This window comes from Boleophthalmus pectinirostris, unplaced genomic scaffold, assembly GCF_026225935.1.
Source record: "Boleophthalmus pectinirostris isolate CB_2022bp ecotype Guang Dong unplaced genomic scaffold, ASM2622593v1 HiC_scaffold_12, whole genome shotgun sequence".
Taxonomy (NCBI): Eukaryota; Metazoa; Chordata; class Actinopteri; order Gobiiformes; family Gobiidae; genus Boleophthalmus; species Boleophthalmus pectinirostris.
In genome coordinates, this window is record NW_026571018.1 from 39,102,864 (window position 1) to 39,125,924 (window position 23,061).

The following is a 23,061-nucleotide window of genomic DNA, read 5'->3' on the forward strand; positions in this document are numbered from 1 at the left end:
AGGACTAAACCAGGTCTAAACCAGGTCTAAAACCAGGTCTAAACCAGGTCTAAACCAGGTCTAAACCAGGACTAAACCAGGACTAAACCAGGTCTGAATCGGGTCTAAACTTGGACTAAACTTGGACTAAACCAGGTCTGAATCGGGTCTAAATTTGGACTAAACTTGGACTAAACTGGGTCTGAATCAGGTCTAAACCAGGACTAAACTTGGACTAAACCAGGTCTGAATCGGGTCTAAATTTGGACTAAACTTGGACTAAACCAGGTCTAAACCAGGTCTAAACCAGGACTAAACCAGGTCTAAATTTGGAGTAAACTAGGTCTAAACTAGATCTGAATCGGGTCTGAACTAGTTCTGAATCCGGACTAAACCAGGTCTGAATCAGGTCTAAACTTGGACTAAACCAGGTCTGAATCGGGTCTAAATTTGGACTAAACTGGGTCTGAATCAGGTCTAAACCAGGACTAAACTTGGACTAAACTTGGACTAAACCAGGTCTGAATCGGGTCTAAATTTGGACTAAACTGGGTCTGAATCAGGTCTAAACTTGGACTAAACTTGGACTAAACCAGGTCTAAACCAGGTCTAAACTGGGTCTAAACTTGGACTAAACCAGGTCTAAACCAGGTCTAAACCAGGTCTAAACTTGGACTAAACTTGGACTAAACCAGGTCTGAACTGGGTCTAAACTTCTTCTTAAAATTCTCAATCTTACGTCGTTTTCAGGCGCTCGATCTCGCCGGGTCCCGTTGTCCCGCGTTTCCTCGCTCGGTTCCTCCTCGTGACGTCATGAGGTGGCACATCCCCCCCCCCCGCGCGCAGTTGCTCCTCTGCGTTTTTAAAGCCCGTACGGCGTCACCTTCCGCGATTTTTTTACCGTTTTCTTTCGCCGTTGTTTGCCTCGTTTTCGCCGCTTCCCGCTGTAGCATCGCTCCGTTGTTTTTTCTATGCACTGAAATCGTAATATATTCCGATTTTTTCCGTACGTTTTTAGATTTTTACGCCGCGAAACGTGAAATTGAGAGATCGTTTAGTTAGAGGTTTCTGAATACGTCTTAATTTTTGCTGATAGTTTGAGTGTTTTTTTTGTTTTTGTTTTTACTTGACTAAAGTGAGTGAGTTTAAATAAAATTAAAATTATTATGTTGATTTACACTTTTCTTGTATTAATTTTATTTATTATTATTGTTTTTTGTTGTTGTTGTTTACCTGTTCCCCTTTAACGTGACGTTATGCAAAGACAAAAGAGCGAGATGCCTTCAAAGACGCCGCGCTTTTGGAGTTTTCCGGAAAAGGGCTCTGATCCGAAAAGCTTTACATTTATCTGGAAAAATGTAAAAGTTTATGCAGATTGTTCGTAGTTTTTGGAAGTTTCTTGAAAAGATTTGATTCTTTTCGGCCTGAATTTCGTAGGATTTTTGGGTCAAACGTTCGAGTGAAAATAAAAAAAAATAATCTGAAGTTGATTTTTGTTAAACGAGTTGAGACCACAGACGTCGTGATTCTGTTTCCGGGTCCGAGGTCCGACTGGTTTTACACACAGACCAGAGCGCGGATCGGGACGAGTTTTTCTGTCTGGTCCGAGTCCGAGTCCGAGTCCGACAGAGCAGCGATCGAGTCCGACTCGATTAAAATCACAATATTTTCACAAAGGAGGATACGGTTTGGATCCTTCTAAATCACACAGACTGAGTAGTAGGTCTAAACCAGGTCTAAACCAGGTCTAAACTTGGACTAAACCAGGTCTAAACTTGGTCTAAACCAGGTCTAAACCAGGTCTAAACTTGGTCTAAACTTGGTCTAAACTTGGACTAAACTTGGTCTAAACAGGTCTAGGTCTAAACCAGGTCTAAACTTGGTCTAAACTTGGTCTAAACTTGGTCTAAACTTGGACTACTAAACTTGGTCTAAACCAGGTCTAAACCAGGTCTAAACCAGGTCTAAACTTGGACTAAACCAGGTCTAAACCAGGACTAAACTTGGACTAAACCACGTCTAAACTTGGTCTAAACTTGGTCTAAACTTGGTCTAAACCAGGTCTAAACCAGGTCTAAACTTGGTCTAAACTTGGTCTAAACTTGGACTAAACTTGGTCTAAACCAGGTCTAAACCAGGTCTAAACTTGGTCTAAACTTGGTCTAAACTTGGTCTAAACTTGGTCTAAACTTGGACTAAACTTGGTCTAAACCAGGTCTAAACCAGGTCTAAACCAGGTCTAAACTTGGTCTAAACTTGGACTAAACTTGGACTAAACTTGGACTAAACCAGGTCTGAATCAGGTCTAAACTAGGTCTTAACCAGTACTAAACTTGGTCTAAACTAGGTCTAAACTGGGTCTAAACCAGGACTAATCTAGGTCTAAACTTGGACTCAACTAGGTCTAAACTAGATCTGAATCCAGTCTAAACCAGGTCTAAACCAGGTCTAAACCAGGACTAAACCAGGACTAAATTGGTCTCAGTCTCGGTCCTGGTCTCAGTCTTGATGCCTGTCTGATCCCGGTCTGATCCTGGTCTTGGTCCTGGTCCCAGTTCTGGTCTCAGTCTTGGCCTGGTCTTGGTCCTGGTTCAGTCCTTTATCGTTTTTTTTTTTTTTTTTTTTTTTTTTTTTTTTCCATTTTTCATTTAAACACAAAACTGAAACCTGAAAAAACGAATCGTTATGTTTTTTTTTTTTTTTTTTTTGGTTTTGGAGACAAATAATGAAGAAAATTGTTGATTTTCTTATTTTTAGTTTTAGTTTGAAAAACAAATGAACGACACACGGATTAACCCGCTCCACACGATCCTGGAGTTTTTATTTTGCAATTTCGTCCGTAAATCCCCCCCCCCAAAAAAACTCCAGATTGGCTTCGATGAGCTTCGTTTGACTGGAGCCGGAGATTCAGATTGTACAAAAAAAAAAAAAAACTGATTTATTTTTGGTTCTGAAATGTCGGATCGTACAGAGTCGAGTCGGGTTTTTGGGTTTTTTGAGTTTTGCCGAGCGCCGGGTTCAGACGCAGCATGACGGCCGCAGGTTTTTCTAGCATTCAGACTTTTCATATGCAAAGAATTAACGATTATTATGATGATTAATTTTATTCTGATGATTATTGAAGCTCTTTTGTAGTGACTCGTTTGCTGAGGTTGAACGCGAGTGTGAGCGTCGGCGTTTCGTCGTCGCGTCGTCGTTTTGTTGTGGAGGTTTCGCTGCTTTTCAAATCAATGACCCTTTAAACTCAATAAAATCATTTGATACAAACTTTGGCTCCTGTTGTTTTTATTTTTGTTTTCTAAAAGTTCCTCTGTGTTTTTCTAAAAGTCCACTTATTGCCGGAAACTAAACCAGGTCTAAACCAGGTAAACCAGGACTAAACCAGGTCTAAAACCAGGTCTAAAACAGGACTAAACCAGGGTTAAACCAGGATTTAACAGGACCATGCTGTGTGGGTGTCTTCTCGTCTTCTATCAATAACATTTTTAATTTGCTTAAATAAACTCTGAGCTTTTTATTTTCTTTTAGCAGAGAAAACTTCTTATGTGAAGATTTCCTCGTCTTTGTTTCTCTACAGCAAATCAAGTAATCCAAAGTATTCAGATTATGTCACTCACTTTAAGTCATTTAATGGATTCTGTTACAAACTACATTTTAGTGTTGGTAATCTGTAATCTGTAGGGGATTACATTTTAAAAGTAAACTTCAAAACACTGACTTTACTGACTGGTGCTTGAGCTTCGTGCTCCTCAAAGTCCTCGTCTGATTCTGGGTCCAACACGTGCGGCTGAACGCGCTGTGTCTCCATGATGAATAAAAGTTTATTCCTGCCGCTGTCAGGGTCACGTCTGTCTCCCCCTCCCTCCCTGAGACGGCGGAGGAAGGGCGGCTCACTCAGAGTCTACGTCACGTTTGGAGGGCGGAGCCTGTGCTTTCTCAGGACGGGCGGGGGGAGGAGCAATAGTCGGACTTTCATAGTTCCTGGTCTGTTTATTTCAGAACTATTCTGTCATGGATGTTCCAGAACCCAAACTGTGCTTGAATATGTGCAGAAGATACAATGTGAAAAGAGTTATTTTACATGAGACAGGACATTTAAAGATACCAACCTTAATAATCTGTGTGTCGTTCGTTCATTTGTTTTTCATTATAAAACCAAAAATAAGAAAACAAAAAAACAACAGTTTTCTTCATTATTTGTCTCCAAAGCCAAAATTTAAAAAATGGATAACGGGTTTACGTGACTTCCATGACTGCGATATCTTACTTTTGCACTACACACCAACTGAACCAGGACTGATCCAGGTCCGGGACCAGAGCAGGAGCTCTGAGCCTCCGGTCTGGTCCCAATCTGGTGCTGGCCTGGTCTCAGTCTCAGTCCCGGTCTCAGTCTCGGTCTGGTCCCCGATCTGGTCCCGGACTGGTCCCGGCCCAGTCTCGGTCTCAATCCTGGTCTGTTCGAAGTGTGGTCCCAGTCTGGTCTAGGCTCTCACTTGCAACGCACTCTAGTTGTTTGACAGTCTAACGAGATGTGGCTCTTATCGCCGTGCTGTATAACACTGGGCTTGTCATCACCACTTCATCACATCGCACTCATCCATCGTTCGACCAGGGCGATGCCAAGACGCTCTTACAACTAAAACCTTAGACACAAAAACCTCTGCACTAGTGCCTCGCTCTCTGACGACCTCCTCCTCTGCCTGAGGACCTGCTGTGGCTCCTGCTCCTGCTGCAGTCTCCGGACCCTCAGTGTCACGGCCCTTCCCCGTCCTCTTGCCCTTTGCCTTCCCTTTGGGCGCCATCTCCTCGGCAAAAATTTGGTGTGTACAATATGTCCGCTATGACTCATGTGTGCCCGCACGGGCATCGCATCAGCTTTTATATGGGTCGCACGACCCTGGTAGCTCACACGAGGCCTGCATGTGACCTGTAGGAACAATGCAATTGGCCCGTCCGGGACCCGTGCGTGGGCTGCAGGAATTCGGGCGTGAGAAAATGGAAAAACCTGTAGGACACACCTGCGTGATGCGTACTTGACCCGTACTTCCCCCGTAAGTGTCAGATACCTGCTACGAGCTGCTGCCTGAAACTGCTGAAACTTGTACCGGCCACTTGTGAGCCCCGTACAGACTTGACCAAAAATTGCCAATGAACTGCCCGTGGGAACCCTGCAGGTTGTTGTGACTAAGGCTTTAGTCGTGGAAAGAGCAGATATACCACAGACTTAAACATGGAAATTAAATTTCAAACTTCCGGTCATCATGAAACCTACACTGGGAAGGATTTTCCAAAAAAGTGAGCAACAAATACTCCATGTTTGATTTCTCAGTGGGATGTGTCTGTTGATAAAGTTGATCTTTTTCTGGTTCTGATATTGTCATATTTTAGTTTTGGGATTCGGAGATCGTGTGGTTGTTGGATCCAAACAGCGGAAAACGACTCGAGAAATGGGCTTCAGAAGTTTGTGAACTCCATAAGTGAATCAGATGTGTGTGACTCAAACCACCGTTCACTAATTTTCAATTCCGTTGTGAAGGGAAACAGTTTGAATGGACATACAGCCCCTTAAGGAGGAGTTTTTCAAAATACACTGCTTTCACACAAACATGTAAATGTAACAGGAATAAACATAATATAATAAAAAAGAAACAACATGACAGAACCAGCTGTGAGAACATTACATTTGTCTTTACAATAAAGTTAAGCAGCATCACATGGCAGAAGTAACAGAATTAAAGCAGCGAGACAGAGTCAGCCCTGTGACTGCAGGCTCTTTACAAACTAACATGTGTCAAGGGTCACATTTTTATACAACACTTTTTCATCTTCAAAACTCAAAAGAGCTTTACAACAAGAACCACTCACCTGTTCACACACACACACACACACACACACCAGTGTACGTACACATCAACACTGAATAAATTCAATAAATAAATGTAGCTGGATCTAAAATAAAAACTGCCGTCTTTTCAAAATAAAGTGTCACTTTCCTTCACATTGGGTGATTCTCTGTTCCCAGGATCCTTCCTCCAAAGATCACTCTGTATCACTCCTCCAGACTCCTCCAGAGTCTCCTCCTCCAGAGTCTCCTCCTCCAGAGTCTCCTCCTCCAGAGTCTCCTCCTCCAGAGTCTCCTCCTCCAGAGTCACTGCTGCTGCTCACACTGAGCTAACACTAAATAAATAAATGCACAGTCTGGAACATTTTGGGGTGACAGAATAACTGTGTCCTCGGTCTTCTTCTTTAAGAGATTTTATCCTGATTTGAATGAATTTGATCTGATAACAGAGACCTGCAGCACTGTGGCTAAAACTGCTAAATATTTACTTATTTTTTATTGTGGAATGAGTTTTGGTTCATTAAAATACATTAAGCCAACCGGAGGAGCTGAGCTTTGGGGGCAGCGCTCTGAGCTCTGAGCTCTGAGCTCTGAGCTCTGAGCTCTGAGCTCTGGGCTCTGAGCTCTGAGCTCTGAGCTCTGAGCTCTGAGCTCTGGGCTCTGAGCTCTGAGCTCTGAGCTCTGAGCTCTGGGCTCTGAGCTCTGGGCTCTGAGCTCTGGGCTCTGAGCTCTGAGCTCTGAGCTCTGAGCTCTGGGCTCTGAGCTCTGAGCTCAGAGCTCTGAGGACGAGGAGCCTGGCAACCGGGAAACACCCATTTTCTCTAAGACTCCAACATTCAAAGCACTTGGAGTCATTTCTGTTGATTGTCAGCAGATGGCGCTGTTCTTCAGTCGCTATGTTAAACTTTCAAACCTTTAGTCAAATTTTTTTGTGTACTTTAAAAAAAAATTGATACAATGGATCAGTTTGGAAAAGGAGAAGTCCTTTGGTAAGTCAGACACATAGTCATTCCCCAGTTTGAGTCATTTACCAAACTTGTGTCAATCATGTTAGTTATTAATCTGACTACATTTGAACTGTTTTACTTGTCAGAAACGGTAAAAATGTTCATCTGTTTTCAGTGCTGTAGCCTCAGTTTGCCAGGCTAATTTTAAATTAGGTAAGTTTTGGTTCTGACTCAAATTAGGGAAGCAGAGCTGTGAAAGTGCTCACTTTGAACTTGGGACATGGGACTTGGGAGTCCTGAAGAGCGACTAAAGACCCAATACAAGACCCCGCCTCCAGGCAAGAGCACACAGGAGACCAGGACTAAAATGACTATCCAGAATGTGCTCAGTCCGAACTCTCCTGGAGAAGAACCTACACCAAAGAAAAGAAGGGTTAGAGAAAAGTCTGAGACTTGGCTCAGATGATCCTTAATAACAATAATAAATCTTTATTTATAAAACACTTTTAAAAACAAGGTTTATAAAGTGCTGTACATGCAGCAAAGAACAATACAGAAAGCTTAAAAATAGCACACAAAAAGCACAACAACAGACAATGATGCAAACAATCCAATTAATATATTGTATATAATAAATTAATAAAAAGAAATAGAATAAAAATACGGACTAAAATCAAGCTAAAACTAGTTGAAATGAAGGCCAACCAATAAAAATTAGTTTTAAGAAGTGATTTAAAAGAAGATCCTGATGGTGTGAGTCTTATCTCCTCAGGCAGGTCATTCCAAAGTCGAGGCGCTCGGACTGAAAAGGCCCCACCACCTTCGTCCGGAGCTTGGACTTTGGAACAGCCCCAGGGACCTGAGGATCTAAGGCTCGTACGGGGTTAAAAGTTCTGAGATGTAACTTGGTGCGAGACCTAAACGAGCTTTAAAATTGATGAGTAAAATCTTCAGATCTATTCCAAAACACACACTAAACAACACTAATGTGTTTTTGCCTGTTACACCGAATGAGGAGCCAAGCTGCTGCATTCTGAACGAGCTGGAGGTGAGAGAAGGATTTGGAGTGGAGGCCAGAGAGGAGGGAGGTGCAATAGTCTAGACGGGAGAAGATAAGCATGTGGACGACTTTTTGAAGATCAGGGCAGGAGAGGATAGTTTTGATTTTGCTGACTGAGCAGAGGTGGAGAAAACAAGATTGGGTGGCTGTTTTGATGTGAAGGTGGAAGTTGAGGTGAGAGTCAAAAATGACGGCGGGGTTTCTGGCAGCGGGGTGATGCTGGGAGCGAGAGGCGGAGACTGTTGCTGATATGAGAGGTGGATTGGGGGGATTGATTAAAATTATTTCAGATTTGGAGCTATTGAGTTGTAGGAAGTTCTGTGCCATCCAACTGTTCGCGTCACTGAAGCAGTTTAATGTAGCAGCCAGGCTCCCGGGGTGTTTGGTCTCAGTGGGAAGTAGATCTCTGTGTCCTTGGCAGAGCAGGGGAAGGACATGTTATGACAGGCTATAACATTTCCTAAGGGGAGCATATAAATAGAAAATAAAATGGGACCTAAAATTGAACCCTGCCCCACACCACAGGCAATGGGGGCAGAGGAAGGTTTAGGTCTAGGTTTAGTCCTGGTTTATGTTTATCTTGGACCAGACTGTAATGTAACTAGAACTAAAAGACTTCCTAAAAGACCTTTAGAAGTTTAGTTTAGACCTGGTTTTGGGGGCAGTTTAGCTCAGTTTAGACTGTAGTCTATGGTTTAGACTTAGAGAAATCCTGGTTTAGTTCTGGTTAAAGACTTAGTGTTGGACTAGTTTACCATGTCATTGTTGTAAAAGAACATGTTACCACAAACTTAAATAATCAATAAATAACCTGGTTATAATTCTACCTGAAACTGTGAGTGTTATGAGATGGTGCATCTCCTCCAGCGGCGCTTGATCTCTTTTAGTCTTGGTCTGGTCTGGGTTTGGTCCTGGTCTCTGGAACAGGATGTAGCAGGTGTAGGTCCCAGCGTCTTCAGGACGAACGTTCTTCAAAACCAGAGCTGCATCTCCCCCAGTCAACTGCAACACAGAGACCGAGTCAGACCTGGGTCTAAAGGGGACTGGGTCTAAAGGGGACTGGGTCTAAAGGGGACTGGGTCTAAAGGGGACTGGGTCTAAAGGGGACTGGGTCTAAAGGAGACCAGATCTTACGTTGCGATCTCTGAGGTAGACCCGGTCTTTGTAAGTTCTGATTCTGGATCTCTTCCTTTTGTTCCTGGTTCATGGACATAGATGAACCCGGAGTGATTTCTGTCCAGGCGGCTCCACTGGAGCAGTTGGATCTGCTCCATTTTAGGTCCTGAACAGGGAAGAACCAGGTCCTGGCCAGGGTCTGCATGGACCCGCTTGTGCCCTTAGAAGAAACATGTCAAGTTACTGAAACATTTCACACTGGAGAATTATTTTACATCATCTTTATTTTAAATACAGGAGAATAAATTTACTCAAACAAGTGTGAATCACAGAGTGTAAATGAAGGAAAACAATTTCATCATGGGAAAAGCTCTAAAAGTCTGTTCTGTTCTTACTCTGCAGTAACAGTAGTAGTATAAGTCAGAGTAAAAGTACTCCTGCAGTAGTAGTCGCAGTACCTTTCACAGTGAGCCAGATGCTGGCCTGGGTCTTGTAATACTTGTCTTGTGATGTGACGTTCTGCTCTGAGGTCCGGCACTCGTAGGTCCCGGTGTCTTCAGGCTTCACATCGTGCAGGACTAAGGTCAAGTCTCCAGGTCCCACAGTGGGCTCTCTGAAGAACACTCTGCTCCTGTAGGACGGGATCTGGACCAAGACAACACCACGTCAAAACCCAAACAGAGACCAGGTTTAGTTTTTGAATAGTCCTTGATTAAGTCCAGGCATAGTCCTGGGTGAGTCCTCTCCTCGCCCTGGTTTAGTTCTAGTTCAGACCTGGCACAGATTTCATGTGACAGTCCTGGGTAAGACACACGGCTGCGTGATGGTTTAAAGGCCCCGTATCACACAGGCCACGTTTACATGATGGTTTTTTATTCATTATTATTTAATATGTAAATATGTGTAAAAGTCCAGATCCTACAAGTTCATTTGCCAAATTTTAACCCTTTGAATTTGAAGGACTGACCTTAAATAGTTTTTTAGATACAGAAATCTCAAAGTGGTTCCTCTGCTCAAAACAGGGGGTCAGGGGGGAGTGGACTAAATATCTTGAATGAGGAAAAGGAGTTGGGAGTGTGGTGGCTGAGCGTTTAGCACTCATGCCTCACAGCAAGAAGGTTCTGGGTTCAATCCCCGGGTCTTTCTGTGTGGAGTTTGCATGTTTCTCCTCGTGTCTGGATGAGTTTCCTCCATCAACCCAAAACCTGCTCCAGGTCCAGAACAGTTGATCGTCAAGGTCAGTTAAAAACAATCAATCAGTGAATCTGCCCAGAGACGACAGGCGGAAATCAACACTGATGCTACGACCTGATGTACCAACATGTACAACACTGTCAAGGTTAATGCAAAAATTGTGTCTCAAATAAATAAATAAATAAATGAACTTTGGGACTTTTGTCCCAGGGCAGCTGTGACTACAGAAGTGGTTTATCACCACCAAGTGTTGAGTGAATGAATAAAGTGAATGAGTAAAGTGTCTCTGAGTGTCCAAAAAAGTGCTTTATAAAACTGATGCATTATTATTATTATTATCATTATTATTATTATCATTATTATTATTATTATTATTATTATTATTATTATTATTATCATTATTATTATTATCATTATTATTATTATTATTATTATCATTATTATTATTATTATTATTATTATTATTATTATTATTATTATTATTATTATCATTATTATTATTATTATTATTATCATTATTATTATTATTTATTATTATCATTGTTATTATATCATCATTATCATTATTATTATTATTATTATTATTATCATTATTATTATTATTATCATCATTATTATTATTATTATTATTATTCATTATTATTATAATTAATTAATTATTATTATTATTATTATTAACCTAGAATTTTTTCAGTCAGATCTGAGATGGTCGAGTCGGGATTTGGAGATTTGTCCTGGAATTATCCTTTTGGTAACTTCAAAAGTCAATATAATCAATAAAAAACACATTTAGAAAAACTAATTTAAAAAAAAAATAATTAAATTTAATTATTAATAAAAAAACAACAACTTTGAAACTGGCAAAAAATCTAAGTCTAATCTAAATTCTGGTCATTTATAATCCAATATATAATTTTAAAGACAAGGATTAAAATACAGAGAATATTGAATAATATTGATGTTTATCTATTTTATGGTCTATTTCTTCTATTTTATTTCATTTAAAAAATCTAAATCCACATTATGTAGCTCACACAAGGGTTCACTTTAGCCCTGTTTCTAGTGGTACCTGGTAGCTCTCGTAGAGTCGGTTTTCACGGTAGAAGTAAACATATCCCTGATCGACGAGGTCCAGTCTGACCCACTGCAGCAGCTCCAGCTTGGACCGGGCCGGACCAAAACACTCCAGAGTCACATTCTGACCCGGGAACGTCTCCAGGACTGTGGAGAACACAAACAATCACCAGGTAAATGCTCCTCGTTTTGTTTTAAAACTGATTCATCAGGACAAAGGAGCGTTCTGAAACTTGAATAAAACCACCGTTTAAAGAGCAGAAACACATTATTCTTTACATTATTATAACCAGTGTTGGGAAGTTTACTTTTAAAATGTAATCCCCTACAGATTACAGATTACACACACCAAAATGTAGTTTGTAACGGAATCCATTTAATTACTTAAAGTGAGTAATGTAATCTGAATACTTTGGATTACTTGGTTTGCTGTAAAGACGAGGAAGTCTTCACATAAGAAGTTTTATCTGCTAAAAGAAAATAAAAAGTCCAGACTTTACTGAACCAAATTAGAAATATTATTGATAGAAGAAGAAGAGACACGGTCCATGCAGCAGGATTTAGTCCTGTTAAATCCTGTTTTAGTTCTGGTTTAGATCTTGTTTAGACCTGGTTTAGTCCTGGTTTAGACCTGGTTTAGATCTAGTTTAGACCTGGTTTAGATCTAGTTTAGACCTGGTTTAGTCCTGGTTTAGACCTGGTTTAGACCTGGTTTAGACCTGGTTTAGTCCTGGTTTAGTCCTGGTTTAGATCTTGTTTAGACCTGGTTTAGTCCTGGTTTAGACCTGGTTTAGATCTAGTTTAGACCTGGTTTAGTCCTGGTTTTAGACCTGGTTTAGATCTAGTTTAGACCTGGTTTAGTCCTGGTTTAGTCCTGGTTTAGTCCTGGTTTAGACCTGGTTTAGACCTGGTTTACCTGGTTTAGTCCTGGTTTAGACCTGGTTTAGACCTGGCTTAGATCTAGTTTAGACCTGGTTTTAGATCTGGTTTTAGACCTGGTTTAGATCTAGTTTAGACCTGGTTTAGTGTCCGGCAATAAGTGGAATTATTGAGAAAAAAAAAAAAAAAAAAAGGATATAGCCCAAAATGTGAAAACAGGAAAATCCCTCTGTGTAATCCATTTATTTCAACAAAGTAACTGTAATCCAATTACCACTCACTGAAACAGTAACTGTAACTGAATACAGTTACAGTTACTGTTTCACAGTTACTGACACATTTGACATTTTCACTGTTTTGATGAGTAAAATGTTTGTGTTTCATCTGAACTTTGCACAAGAAGAAATGGTTTAACAAAGACTTTAGTATCACAGCCACGATTTAGACATTATTTTTTATTGGACCATATCGAACTGATTTGAAATATATCGTATTGAATTATATCAAATCGTAAGCTCACTGTATCGAGATATGTATCGTATCGGCAAATTCTGACTGATACTCAGCCCTAAAACCAGAGCAGGATGTGGAGGATGGAGGAGACGTGCTCATGTCAGAGACACTAAACGACCAGAGCTGCGCTGTTGTGTTAAACCTTCTTTATCGTGACATATTATTTCCATGGTAAATAATCCAAATGTTTCCTGCACAACACATTCTAACTGATAATAAAAAGTTTGGGTGCTACTGAGGGAGCACATTCGTTTGTTAACGTTGAGCATTTACAGCAGCAAAACCAGGTCAAGTCCCTGAGCTCGTTCATGCGCTGGAGGAAATGAGCAGCGTTTGTTGCCTCAAAAACCAGGGGCCTCATTTATAAATCTCACTTACGCAAAAATCCGCGCGTGCGCTTCCTACGCCAACCGCGGTATTTTATAAAACTCGACTAAGGCGTGGCTCTTTGCTTAACTCTACACCAACTCGGGAACCTCCTGTAAACTCTACGCAAAGTCTGGAGACACGGGGAAAAAGCGACACTTGTGGAGAGAAGCAGAAGTGAACAGAGTTTGAGGAAGAGTTTGATCAGAAAATCCACGTATATAGAAGAATTACCTTTAAATTTGTGCATTTAAGTGTTTGGTTCAACAAAACACGGAGCAGGTCTGTTTATTCCACTCATTATTCTCCACAATATTAAACATTTAAACTCGTGCACGAGCGCGGCCACGTTCCCGGACTCGGTGCAGCGCAGAGTCCCACAGTCCACACCAAGACCACAGATTCTACAAAACACAACTGACCAACACAGAGGACGAAATAATGACCCGACCTGAGAGAAAAACTCTTCCCTCGGACGCAGCAGGAGCCAGACTTTGATTTAATGAACAAAACTTTAACACTTTTACTTTAGTCTTTACACACCGAGCACCAGAGTGACCCGAGTCTCTGTGACCCGAGTCTGTGACCCGAGTCTGTGACCCGAGTCTGCGGACAACACGAAGCCCACTGCCCGAACCTGACCCCAACCAAAATCTTCCCTACATTTTTGTGTAATGTGGAACTGAGCACATGAGAGCTGCTCTCTGACTGTATGAAGAACAGAATAATGTATAATAATAACACTCACAGACCCGCACTCACAGACCCGCACTCACAGACCCGCACTCACAGACCCGCACTCACAGACCCGCACTCACAGACCCGCACTCACAGACCCAGACCCACACTCACAGACCCACACTCACAGACCCACACTCACAGGTTCAGCATGTTTCGTGTGGACTTTAATTGGCAGAATAACATCTGTATCTGATGTGTTTCGTGTTAAATCTCCGTCCTCGTGTCCCTCCCTCGCTCCTTTCCCTCTCCAGGGGAGGGCATCTGAATCTCTCGCACGCGCTCATAATTTGACCATTCAGATCAGTGCGTGCACGTATCTACGTATATATATATATATATACACGTAGATATGTTTAGGGAAATCTCATTCACCAGTCACTTTACCTGCTCCTTTTATGGTGAGGTGGAGGTGTGAGGGGTGTGGTCTTTCCTTTTATGGTGAGGTGGAGGTGTGAGGGGGCGTGGTCTGTCCTTTTATGGTGAGGTGGAGGTGTGAGGGGGCGTGGTCTGTCCTTTTATGGTGAGGTGGAGGTGTGAGGGGGCGTGGTCTGTCCTTTTATGGTGAGGTGGAGGTGTGAGGGGGCGTGACGTGACGTGGGTTTACGTGCGCAAATTCTAGTTGCAGGTGGATTTATAAATCACAGGTTGCAGGTTTGGTTCGTGCGGTGGGTTTTCTAAATATGGAGTTTGCGTGGCGCACGACTCTCGTAGCTACAGACGAACGCACGAACTTACAACTCCTGCGCAGTTTTTATAAATGAGGCCCCAGGCGCGCAGAAGTGACTCAAACTGATGCCAGATCATCCACAACAACACTGTCCTGGACAGACTGGAGCTTTTGCGTGTCTTTAAGCCTTATTTACATTTTCTAGATCATTTTGCAACTGAGTGGTGATTCGTTTTGCCCGAGAATCTTTCATTTTATTTTTTTTCAAAGTATTTTTTATTAATTTTCAGACAATAAAAATTCCATCTGAACAACTGACCACGTTAACACAGGTCAACATATAACCAAAAATAATAATAATAATAATAATAATAAAATGAGTAAATAAAATACAATAAAGATAATGATAATAATAATAACAAATAACTAATTCCACGCTCTCACACACTCATACACATTCACACATTCACTATGCAATACTTGCACAATACAATCCATCAATCGCAGGTGAGTCCTTTGATTTATATTTTGGTGACCATATGTACTTAAAACGAATAAAATAAAATATAAATTAATATATGTATATATATATATATATATATATATATACACACACACAACAATAATAAATATAAATAAATAGATAAATAAAAATAAATAGAAATATATTAATTAAAAGTTAGTAAAGAAACATGAATTATTAAATGGATATAGATAATATATATAAAAAAGTAATAATACTAAAATAAAAATAAATAAATAATAATAATTAATAAACAATAAAATGAGATAGGTAAATAATAATACTAAAATAAAATTGTAATAACTACAACAATAACAACAACAACATCTATGACAATAAATAAAAATCTGTTTTTGTTACTGCTATCATCATCACTGTCAATGCTGGACAACAACAATAACAATATTATTCTATATATATATATATATATATATATATATATATATACACACATATACCTACACATACATCACCTCCACTTTTTGGATATAATATTTAAATAAGGTTCCCATAATTTCACAAAGTCTTTTCGTTTTCCCTTTGCTATAAATGTCAATCTTTCAAGGCCGACACATTCTGAAATTTCCTTAACCCATTGTTTTGTTGAAGGGGCTTCAATGTTTTTCCAGTTTAAGGCGATGGTTCTTCTTGCATGTAGTAGTCCAAAGTCCAATAATTTTGTTTGCTTTTTCGTCTGTAATAAACCTTCCGGATATATTCCCAATACACAAAGTTTTGCACACATAGGAATCTTTACACTGAATATTTCTGTCAAACATTTTAAAACTTCTTTCCAGAATATTTGAATTGCCGAGCATTCCCAAAGACAGTGTATAAGAGTTCCTTTATAATTACTGCATTTGGTACAAGTGTCAGGAATATTGCTGGAGATATGATGGAGGATTTCAGGAGTTATATAAACCCTTGTTAACCATTTATATTGAAGTAGTCTGAGTCTCGTATTTATTGTTTGTTTTTGTGCTCTTAAACATGCTTCACTCCAATCTTCTTCACTTATGTTTTCGTGCAGGTCACTCCTCCAGGCGTTCAATTTGTCCAATGATGATTCTTTAGAATGAACCATGAGCAGATTATAAAATTTGGACAGTAAACCTCTCCCTTTCTGGTGTTTTACAATAATTTCTTCAATTGTTGATAAGCAAGGGATTTGCATAATAATTTTTCATAATTTGATGAAATGAAGTTTCTTATTTGCAAGTATTTAAAGAAATGTTTTTTGGGAATTTGAAATTTGTTGCACAGCTCCATAAATGTAAGCAACTTGCCATTTACATACAGATCTTTAATTGCCTGGATTCCCCTCGTTTTCCACAGTTTGAATCCTCCATCCATTCTCCCAGGCGCAAATTGGTTGTTATGCCACAGAGGTGTAAAGCGAGATATTTTTACAGGATTACTGACAATTTTATGAGCATTATGCCACATAACTATTGTATGTTTTAGAAATGGATTTTTTGTCTCTCTTTTTAAAGTTTTTAAATCGGCTGAATATAGATAGCTATTTATAGGTAAATTTAGACATGATTGTTGCTCGATGGATACCCAGCCTGGAGGAGTGTCCGCATCAAAATAATGTGATGCTGCTGTCAATTGCGCAGCCATATGGTACCATTTAAGGTTAGGAAATTGAAGTCCCCCTCTTTCATAGGGCAGATATAGTAACTTAAAACGAAGCCTTGCTTTCCTGTTGTTCCATATGAAGTCACTGAATATTTTATTCAAACTATCAAAAAACGATTGAGGTAGTGGAAAAGGAAGTGTTTGGAAATAATATAAAAATTTGGGCAGAATTGACATCTTAATTATATTTATACGTCCTATCATGGATATAGGTAAGTTTGACCATCGACCAAGTGTTTCCGTGATCTCATCCACCAGGGGGTCGTAGTTAGCAGCAGTTATTTTGTCTAGATCTGGGGTAATTTTGACACCCAAGTATTTGAGCCCATCAGTAGCAATAGCAAATTTAGTTTTTATTGGAGGGGATTTCCTGTCTTCATCATTAAGAAACATAAGTACTGATTTATTATTGTTGATTTTGTATCCAGAAAAGTCACCAAATTTCTCACGTACGTTCAACAGATTGGGAATGGTGTTTTTTTAAATCTGTCAAAAAAAATATAATGTCATCTGCAAATAAAGATATCACATGTTTTCTGCCACCAATCTCGAGCCCTGAGAGTCCTGTCTGCGTCCTGACTGCTATGGCCAGGGGTTCCATTGCTAATGTGAATAAGATTGGCGATAACGGGCATCCTTGTCTTGTCGACCGCTGTAAATTGAATGGTCTGGAGATGTTGTTGTTGGTTAGAACTTGGGCAGTGGGATTTGTGTATAGCAATTGAACCCATTTAATGAATTTCTCTCCCAGCCCATATCTTGGAAGTAGCTTTAGAAGATAGTTCCATTCAATTCTATCAAATGCTTGACAAGCATCTACTGCCAGCATAGCTGTGTCTCGAGTATTATGTTTCTCATGCAGTATATTTAAAACGCGCCTAATGTTGTGATAGCCTTGCCTCTGCTGAACAAAACCCTGTTGGTCATTTAATATTAATTTTGGTACATGATTTTCTATCCTCTTGGAAAGTATCTTGCACAGTATTTTCATATCACACCCCATGAGACTTATTCCTCGATATGATGCACAGTCTGTTTGTGGTTTATCATGTTTTAAGATCAGGGTGATAGTTGCAAGTCTCAATGAGTCTGGGAGGTTCCCAATTCCATATGATTCTTTGAACATGTCTAGAAGTGGTTGGGCTAGTTTATTTTTGAATACTTTATAAAATTCTACGGGCAGCCCATCCTGCCCCGGTGCTTTCCCGCTGTTGAGATTCCCTATTGCTTCTATTATATCGGTAACTGTCAATGGCCTGTCAATCATCTCTTTGTCCTCCTCAGTTAATTTTTGAAACTGTAATTTATCGAGGAAGTTGTTTTGGACTGCTTCATTCACGTTACATTCAGATTTATATAGCTGCTCATAAAATTCCCTAAATCTTTCATTTATTTCTGAGGGGTCGGTAGTCAGGACACCAGAGTTTAATTCTATATTGAGAATTGCTCTATCAGATTGCATTTTTTTAATCCTCCAAGCCAACAATTTACTTGCTTTTTCTCCCTGGTCATAATAAGCTTGTTTTGTCCACATTAAACTTTTTGCCACTTTGTCAGTTGTTAGTTTATCATATTTAGCTCTCATAATTCTCAAATTTTGCAGTTTTTGGGGGTCCTTAGTACTATAAAATTCATTTTCTAAGGTTTTAATTTGTTCCTCCATTGATAAAGTCTCTGCCTTTTGCTTTCTATTGAGAGTACCTGTGAAACTTATAATTTCACCTCTAATATAAGCTTTAAAAGCTTCCCATCTAATACTAGCAGAGGTTTCATCTTTATTAAGGTCAAAATAATTATCAATGCATTTTCCTACAAATTTTGTGAATACTTCATCTCGTAGTAAAAAGGTCTGTAACCTCCATCTTTTTGGACTGTGTTTAAATCTACCCAATTGTACTTCAACCGATACAGGTGCGTGGTCACTCAATACAATACTGTTATACCAACAGTCTTTCACATGAGGCTCCAAGTCTATAGATGTTAAAAAATAGTCAATTCGCGAGTGACTCTTGCAACTGCCAGAGAAACATGAATACTGTATATTAGTTGGATTTTTGGTTCTCCATACATCATGCAATTTTAGATCTTGCATATAATTATGAAGTATCTTCCTAGTTTTAGTATGCGTACTATCGTTTTGGGACGATCGGTCCAGGACTGGGTCAAGGGTGCAATTAAAGTCCCCTCCGATTATATACGTACCGTCCAAAACAGATAAAGTCAAAAACAGATTCTCAAAAAAGGATGGCGAGTCATCATTAGGGCCATACACAGTTATAAGGTTTATTTTTTGTGAGAGAACAGTACCCTGTAGTATAATATATCTCCCTCCCGGATCGGTAATAACCTTGGATTTTTGGAACGGTATTGATTTGTGTATCAAAATCAAAACCCCTCTGGCATGACTAGTAAAGCAGGCGTGGAACACTTGGCCGGGCCATCTCTTAGTTATTATTTGGATGTCTGATGTAGTCAGGTGGGATTCTTGAATAAAAACTATTTTAGATTTTAGAAGCTTGATTCTATCTAATATTTTTTTTGCTTTAACTAACTTTATCATTCCCCTGACATTCCAGCTTGTGATAATAACCTTATAATTTTGTTGTGTACTTTCCATCCATTTTATTGTGATGTTTAACTGGGATTAGGACTGAAGATTGACACACCTTTTTTCCTTGATAAAGTGCAAATTAACACATTCATACACATTCACGCACACATTCACATCAAACAAAGAACTACTTTTGAACTTCCCCTTTACCCCCCCAGACATTCCGTTAATTAGTCCCCCCCCCCCCACTGAACACTGTGGATTTCCTGGATGCTGATCCACAATAATGAGGAGCAGCTAGTCCACATGAACCTACTCACCCTGTGCTAACACCAGCACCCCAACACCATGATGATTCCTGTATCAATGTATCAATCTAACCCTTTTGGATTCGTAGTATTTGTACTTTTATAAACATAACTGCCAATTTCAACATTGAGAATTAAACAAAATAATTCCAATTGCAAAAGAGGTAGTAAACAAAAAGAAAAACTTGCCTTTTAAACATTTCAGACATCACCTGTTTTTTTGTTTTGAGTCCTTTCAAAAAGTCTTTATACCAGATGCAGCCATCCACGTCAGTTCACTCGTCACCGGTGTCCCCCGCCGCGTGCAGTCGCCTGTAGAACTCCTCCGCTTCTTTAGGTGTGGAGAAAAGATGAATCTTGCCGTTGTGGAGGATTCTGAGCTTGCATGGGTTGTACTGAAACCCCCGGAATGCATTAATGTCAATGAAGTTCTTAATCACGGGGTGAAAGCTTTTCCTGATCCGGGCTGTTTCGGCAGAGAAGTCCTGTGCAAACGTGATTCTCTGCCCGTCGTGAATGATTTGCTGTTTTCTCGCTTCACGGTACACGAACTCTTTCTCCTGGAAGTTTAAAAAACCGGACAAGAACAGCTCTATTTTGGCCCGGTCTTGCTGCTGCTAGTGTGCGGTGGACTCGCTCCAGTGTGAATGATTTGTGTGTCTGTCCCAGCCACTTTGGAAGCATCTCGGTAACATAGTCAATTAGCGGTCTTTTCCCCTCCTCTCCTTCACGGATTCCAAACACTCGGAGATTTTTACGTCTCCCCCGATTTTCCAGGTCTTCTATTTTTGCCTCCAGGAGAGCGATGCGTTTGCAGGCTGACTGTAAATTTGCGTCGGCTTCATCCTGTTTCATCTCGGATGCGACTATGCGGGCTTCAGCCTCTTCAATGCGAGCGGTGTTGGCCGAGACATCTTGTTTTGTCTGCGTCAGTGCACTCTCTAACGTTGTCAGAGTGGCTGATATGTTGGTCAAACCCTGGTCAATGCCATCAAGCCTTCCTCCGAAGTCGTAGCGCAGTGATTTTATCTCAGATAGCACTTCTACAACTCCAGCCATGTTAGCTTCATCCGTGTTAGCACTAGTGCTAGCTTCTGTGCTATCCTGGAGGCTTGCTGTGGTCGTTCTGGGGGTTGCTTTGCGTCCGCGAGTGAAAAGTTCACACTGCTTCGTGGCTTGTGTTTTTGACATGTCCTCAACCTTGTTTGTCTGACAAAAGCTGGCAATTAATGAGGGTTTTGATCATAAAAGTAAAGGCATGGTGTCGGAGCCTCGATGCTAAGCTGCCATCTTGGTCACGTGGCTCCCGGAAGTCCGATCTTCATTTTAACCGTGGATTCGCGTGTGACCCGCTACGAATACGTATTTTGTTTGTTTAGAATATATGGATAATGGCAAAAGAAAGAATTTCTTTAGCTCAACCTATTGATTATTTTCTGCTTCGAGCCTGTAATTTGAAATGGAGGTCCGAAAAATCCAACTTTCAAGACGCGACAGGAGAAAAAAAAAAGAAAAGAAGCTAAACTCACCTTTCTGAGCCTCGAGCAGAACCGGGGTCAGACCCAGCAGGACCAGACCGAGCAGAAACTGAACCAGAACCAGGACCAGGACTTTGTCTCCAAGTGAGAGCCATGTGACGCGCCCTTGTTTCGGATCGTCTAATGGCCCGTAAGGCTCAGAAAGTTGGAAAAGTTGAAGCCAAAGATAGTGCAGATGGGCGGGGGGAATAATGATGATTATTAGTATTGGCCCTCGCCACTTCGTTAGGGGCGAGGGGTATTGGGTATTGTTCTTCCTCGTTTCTTTTCTTTTTTTTTTCCTTTTCCGACCAAATGATCGCATTTTTGACCCCCTGAACATGGACGAAAACACCATGGGTATCACCCGGGTATCAGATCGATCGGCCCGGCGAAAAATTTGATAAAATGGGCATCGCGACAATGACCAAAGTGACCCGACTCAACAGCGCCACCTAGAATTGGACATGCTTAGTCCGATCGTGCTGAAATTTGAATCACTAATGCGAGTTTTTGGCCTGAATATAATACACTATAAAACATATGAAAAGTGAACTCTATAGCGCCCCTACCATAGACATGAAACGTTAACATTATCAAATTAGCACCAAATTTGGAAATAAAATTCTATGCATGATTACAAGCAAAAAAGTTTATTACGGACATGTGGTAGTTTTTCACAGTTGGCCACCAGGGGCGCAAAGACTCCCACCAAAAATAGTTTAAAAAAAAATTATTATATGCCCATGTTTAATTGGATCATGCTGAAATTTGAAATCACTAATGCGTGATCTGAGCCTGAATATAATACACTATAAAACATATGAAAAGTGAACTCCATAGCGCCCCCTACCATAGACATGACCCGTCAACATTATTGGATTTGTACCAAATTCGGGAATTAAATTCTATGCATGATTACAAGTCAGAAAGTTTATTATAGACATGGTGCATTTTCCACTGTTGGCCAGCAGGGGCGCAATGACTCCTTAAAATATTTAAAGGTGCATTATGGAATGTGTCTAATGGACGAGCTGTCAGCCTGGGCGGATGTCGGGAAGAGATGGTGGCGTGTTGGGGCGGTCGCGAGTCCCCGGCGGTCGCGCCTGGGGAGCGACTGCGTGCCGGGGCGAGGGCCACCATCGCCGCGCGTGGCTTTAATTATTATTATTATTATTATTATTATTATTATTATTATTATTATTATTATTATTATTATTATTATTATTATATTTTTATGATACATATATACAATATATAGAGCATAAACACAAAAGCAACATTCACCATCATTCATAACAACGTGTACAAATTAAAGGATGGGAAAAAAAACAAAAACAAAAAACAGACTCCAGTAAAAACCCAAAACACAAACCCAATTAAAAAAACTAATTGAAAGCAGCATCAGCGACTGATCTGGGTTTTTCGGGAGAGACGACCTGTGTCTTTGTAGAGGTTGATTATTGAAACTGATGAATAGACTGAAAATAATCAACGTTAGTCACTTTTCAGAAGTTGCAGTTTGAGTCAATTTGGGGAAATCCAGATAAAAATGTGTTTATAGGGTAAAATGTTCTCTTATTTTATTGAGGTTTGATACTGAAATGAACAGTCCAAGTTTTACTCCACTGTGTGTGTTTCAGTCAAATTTTCCTCTGGGTTGAATTTTATTTTTGCTGAATAGATTAATCCAGATGTGTTTGTTATTGCATTTTTCATTAAGAAATTCAATTCCATTTATGTATAAATTGTAGTTGTTAAAACTGGAGCTCTGTGTTTCCCTTCATCAGTTTTCACACTCACCTCTGGAACAGACTCACCTCTACGACTCATTTATCTTCTCTGAACACAACTGGGAATCGATACTTCTGCATAAACTTCTCATATTTTTAAATTTGGCCCAAATCATCAAACAAATTAGACACAAGAATGTTTTTTTTGTCCACCAGGTTTGAAAGATTATTTTTTTTACCTTTTAGAATGTTTTCATTGATCATTTTATATGTATACACATATATATATATATATATATATATATATATATATACATGTAAATATAATACATGCACACTGTTGGGCAAGTTACTTTAAAACTGTAATGTGTTATTTATGACTTATTACTGTCATTTGTTACATGTAATTT

At 40.0% G+C, this 23,061-nt stretch overlaps 1 protein-coding gene across 1 annotated transcript; it reads right to left on the reverse strand.

Moving 5' to 3' along the window:
- Window positions 1-6,536: 6,536 nt before the first annotated feature.
- LOC129407536 (uncharacterized) lies at window positions 6,537-21,291 on the reverse strand. The gene is made up of 6 exons (XM_055149002.1): window positions 20,931-21,291; window positions 11,208-11,359; window positions 9,403-9,589; window positions 8,963-9,164; window positions 8,656-8,830; window positions 6,537-7,181 (listed from the first exon to the last, which is right to left on the reverse strand). Exons 1-5 carry the CDS (start codon window positions 21,274-21,276, stop codon window positions 8,827-8,829), a joined length of 891 nt encoding a protein of 296 aa, XP_055004977.1. The 5' UTR covers window positions 21,277-21,291; the 3' UTR covers window positions 6,537-7,181; window positions 8,656-8,826.
- Window positions 21,292-23,061: the final 1,770 nt, after the last annotated feature.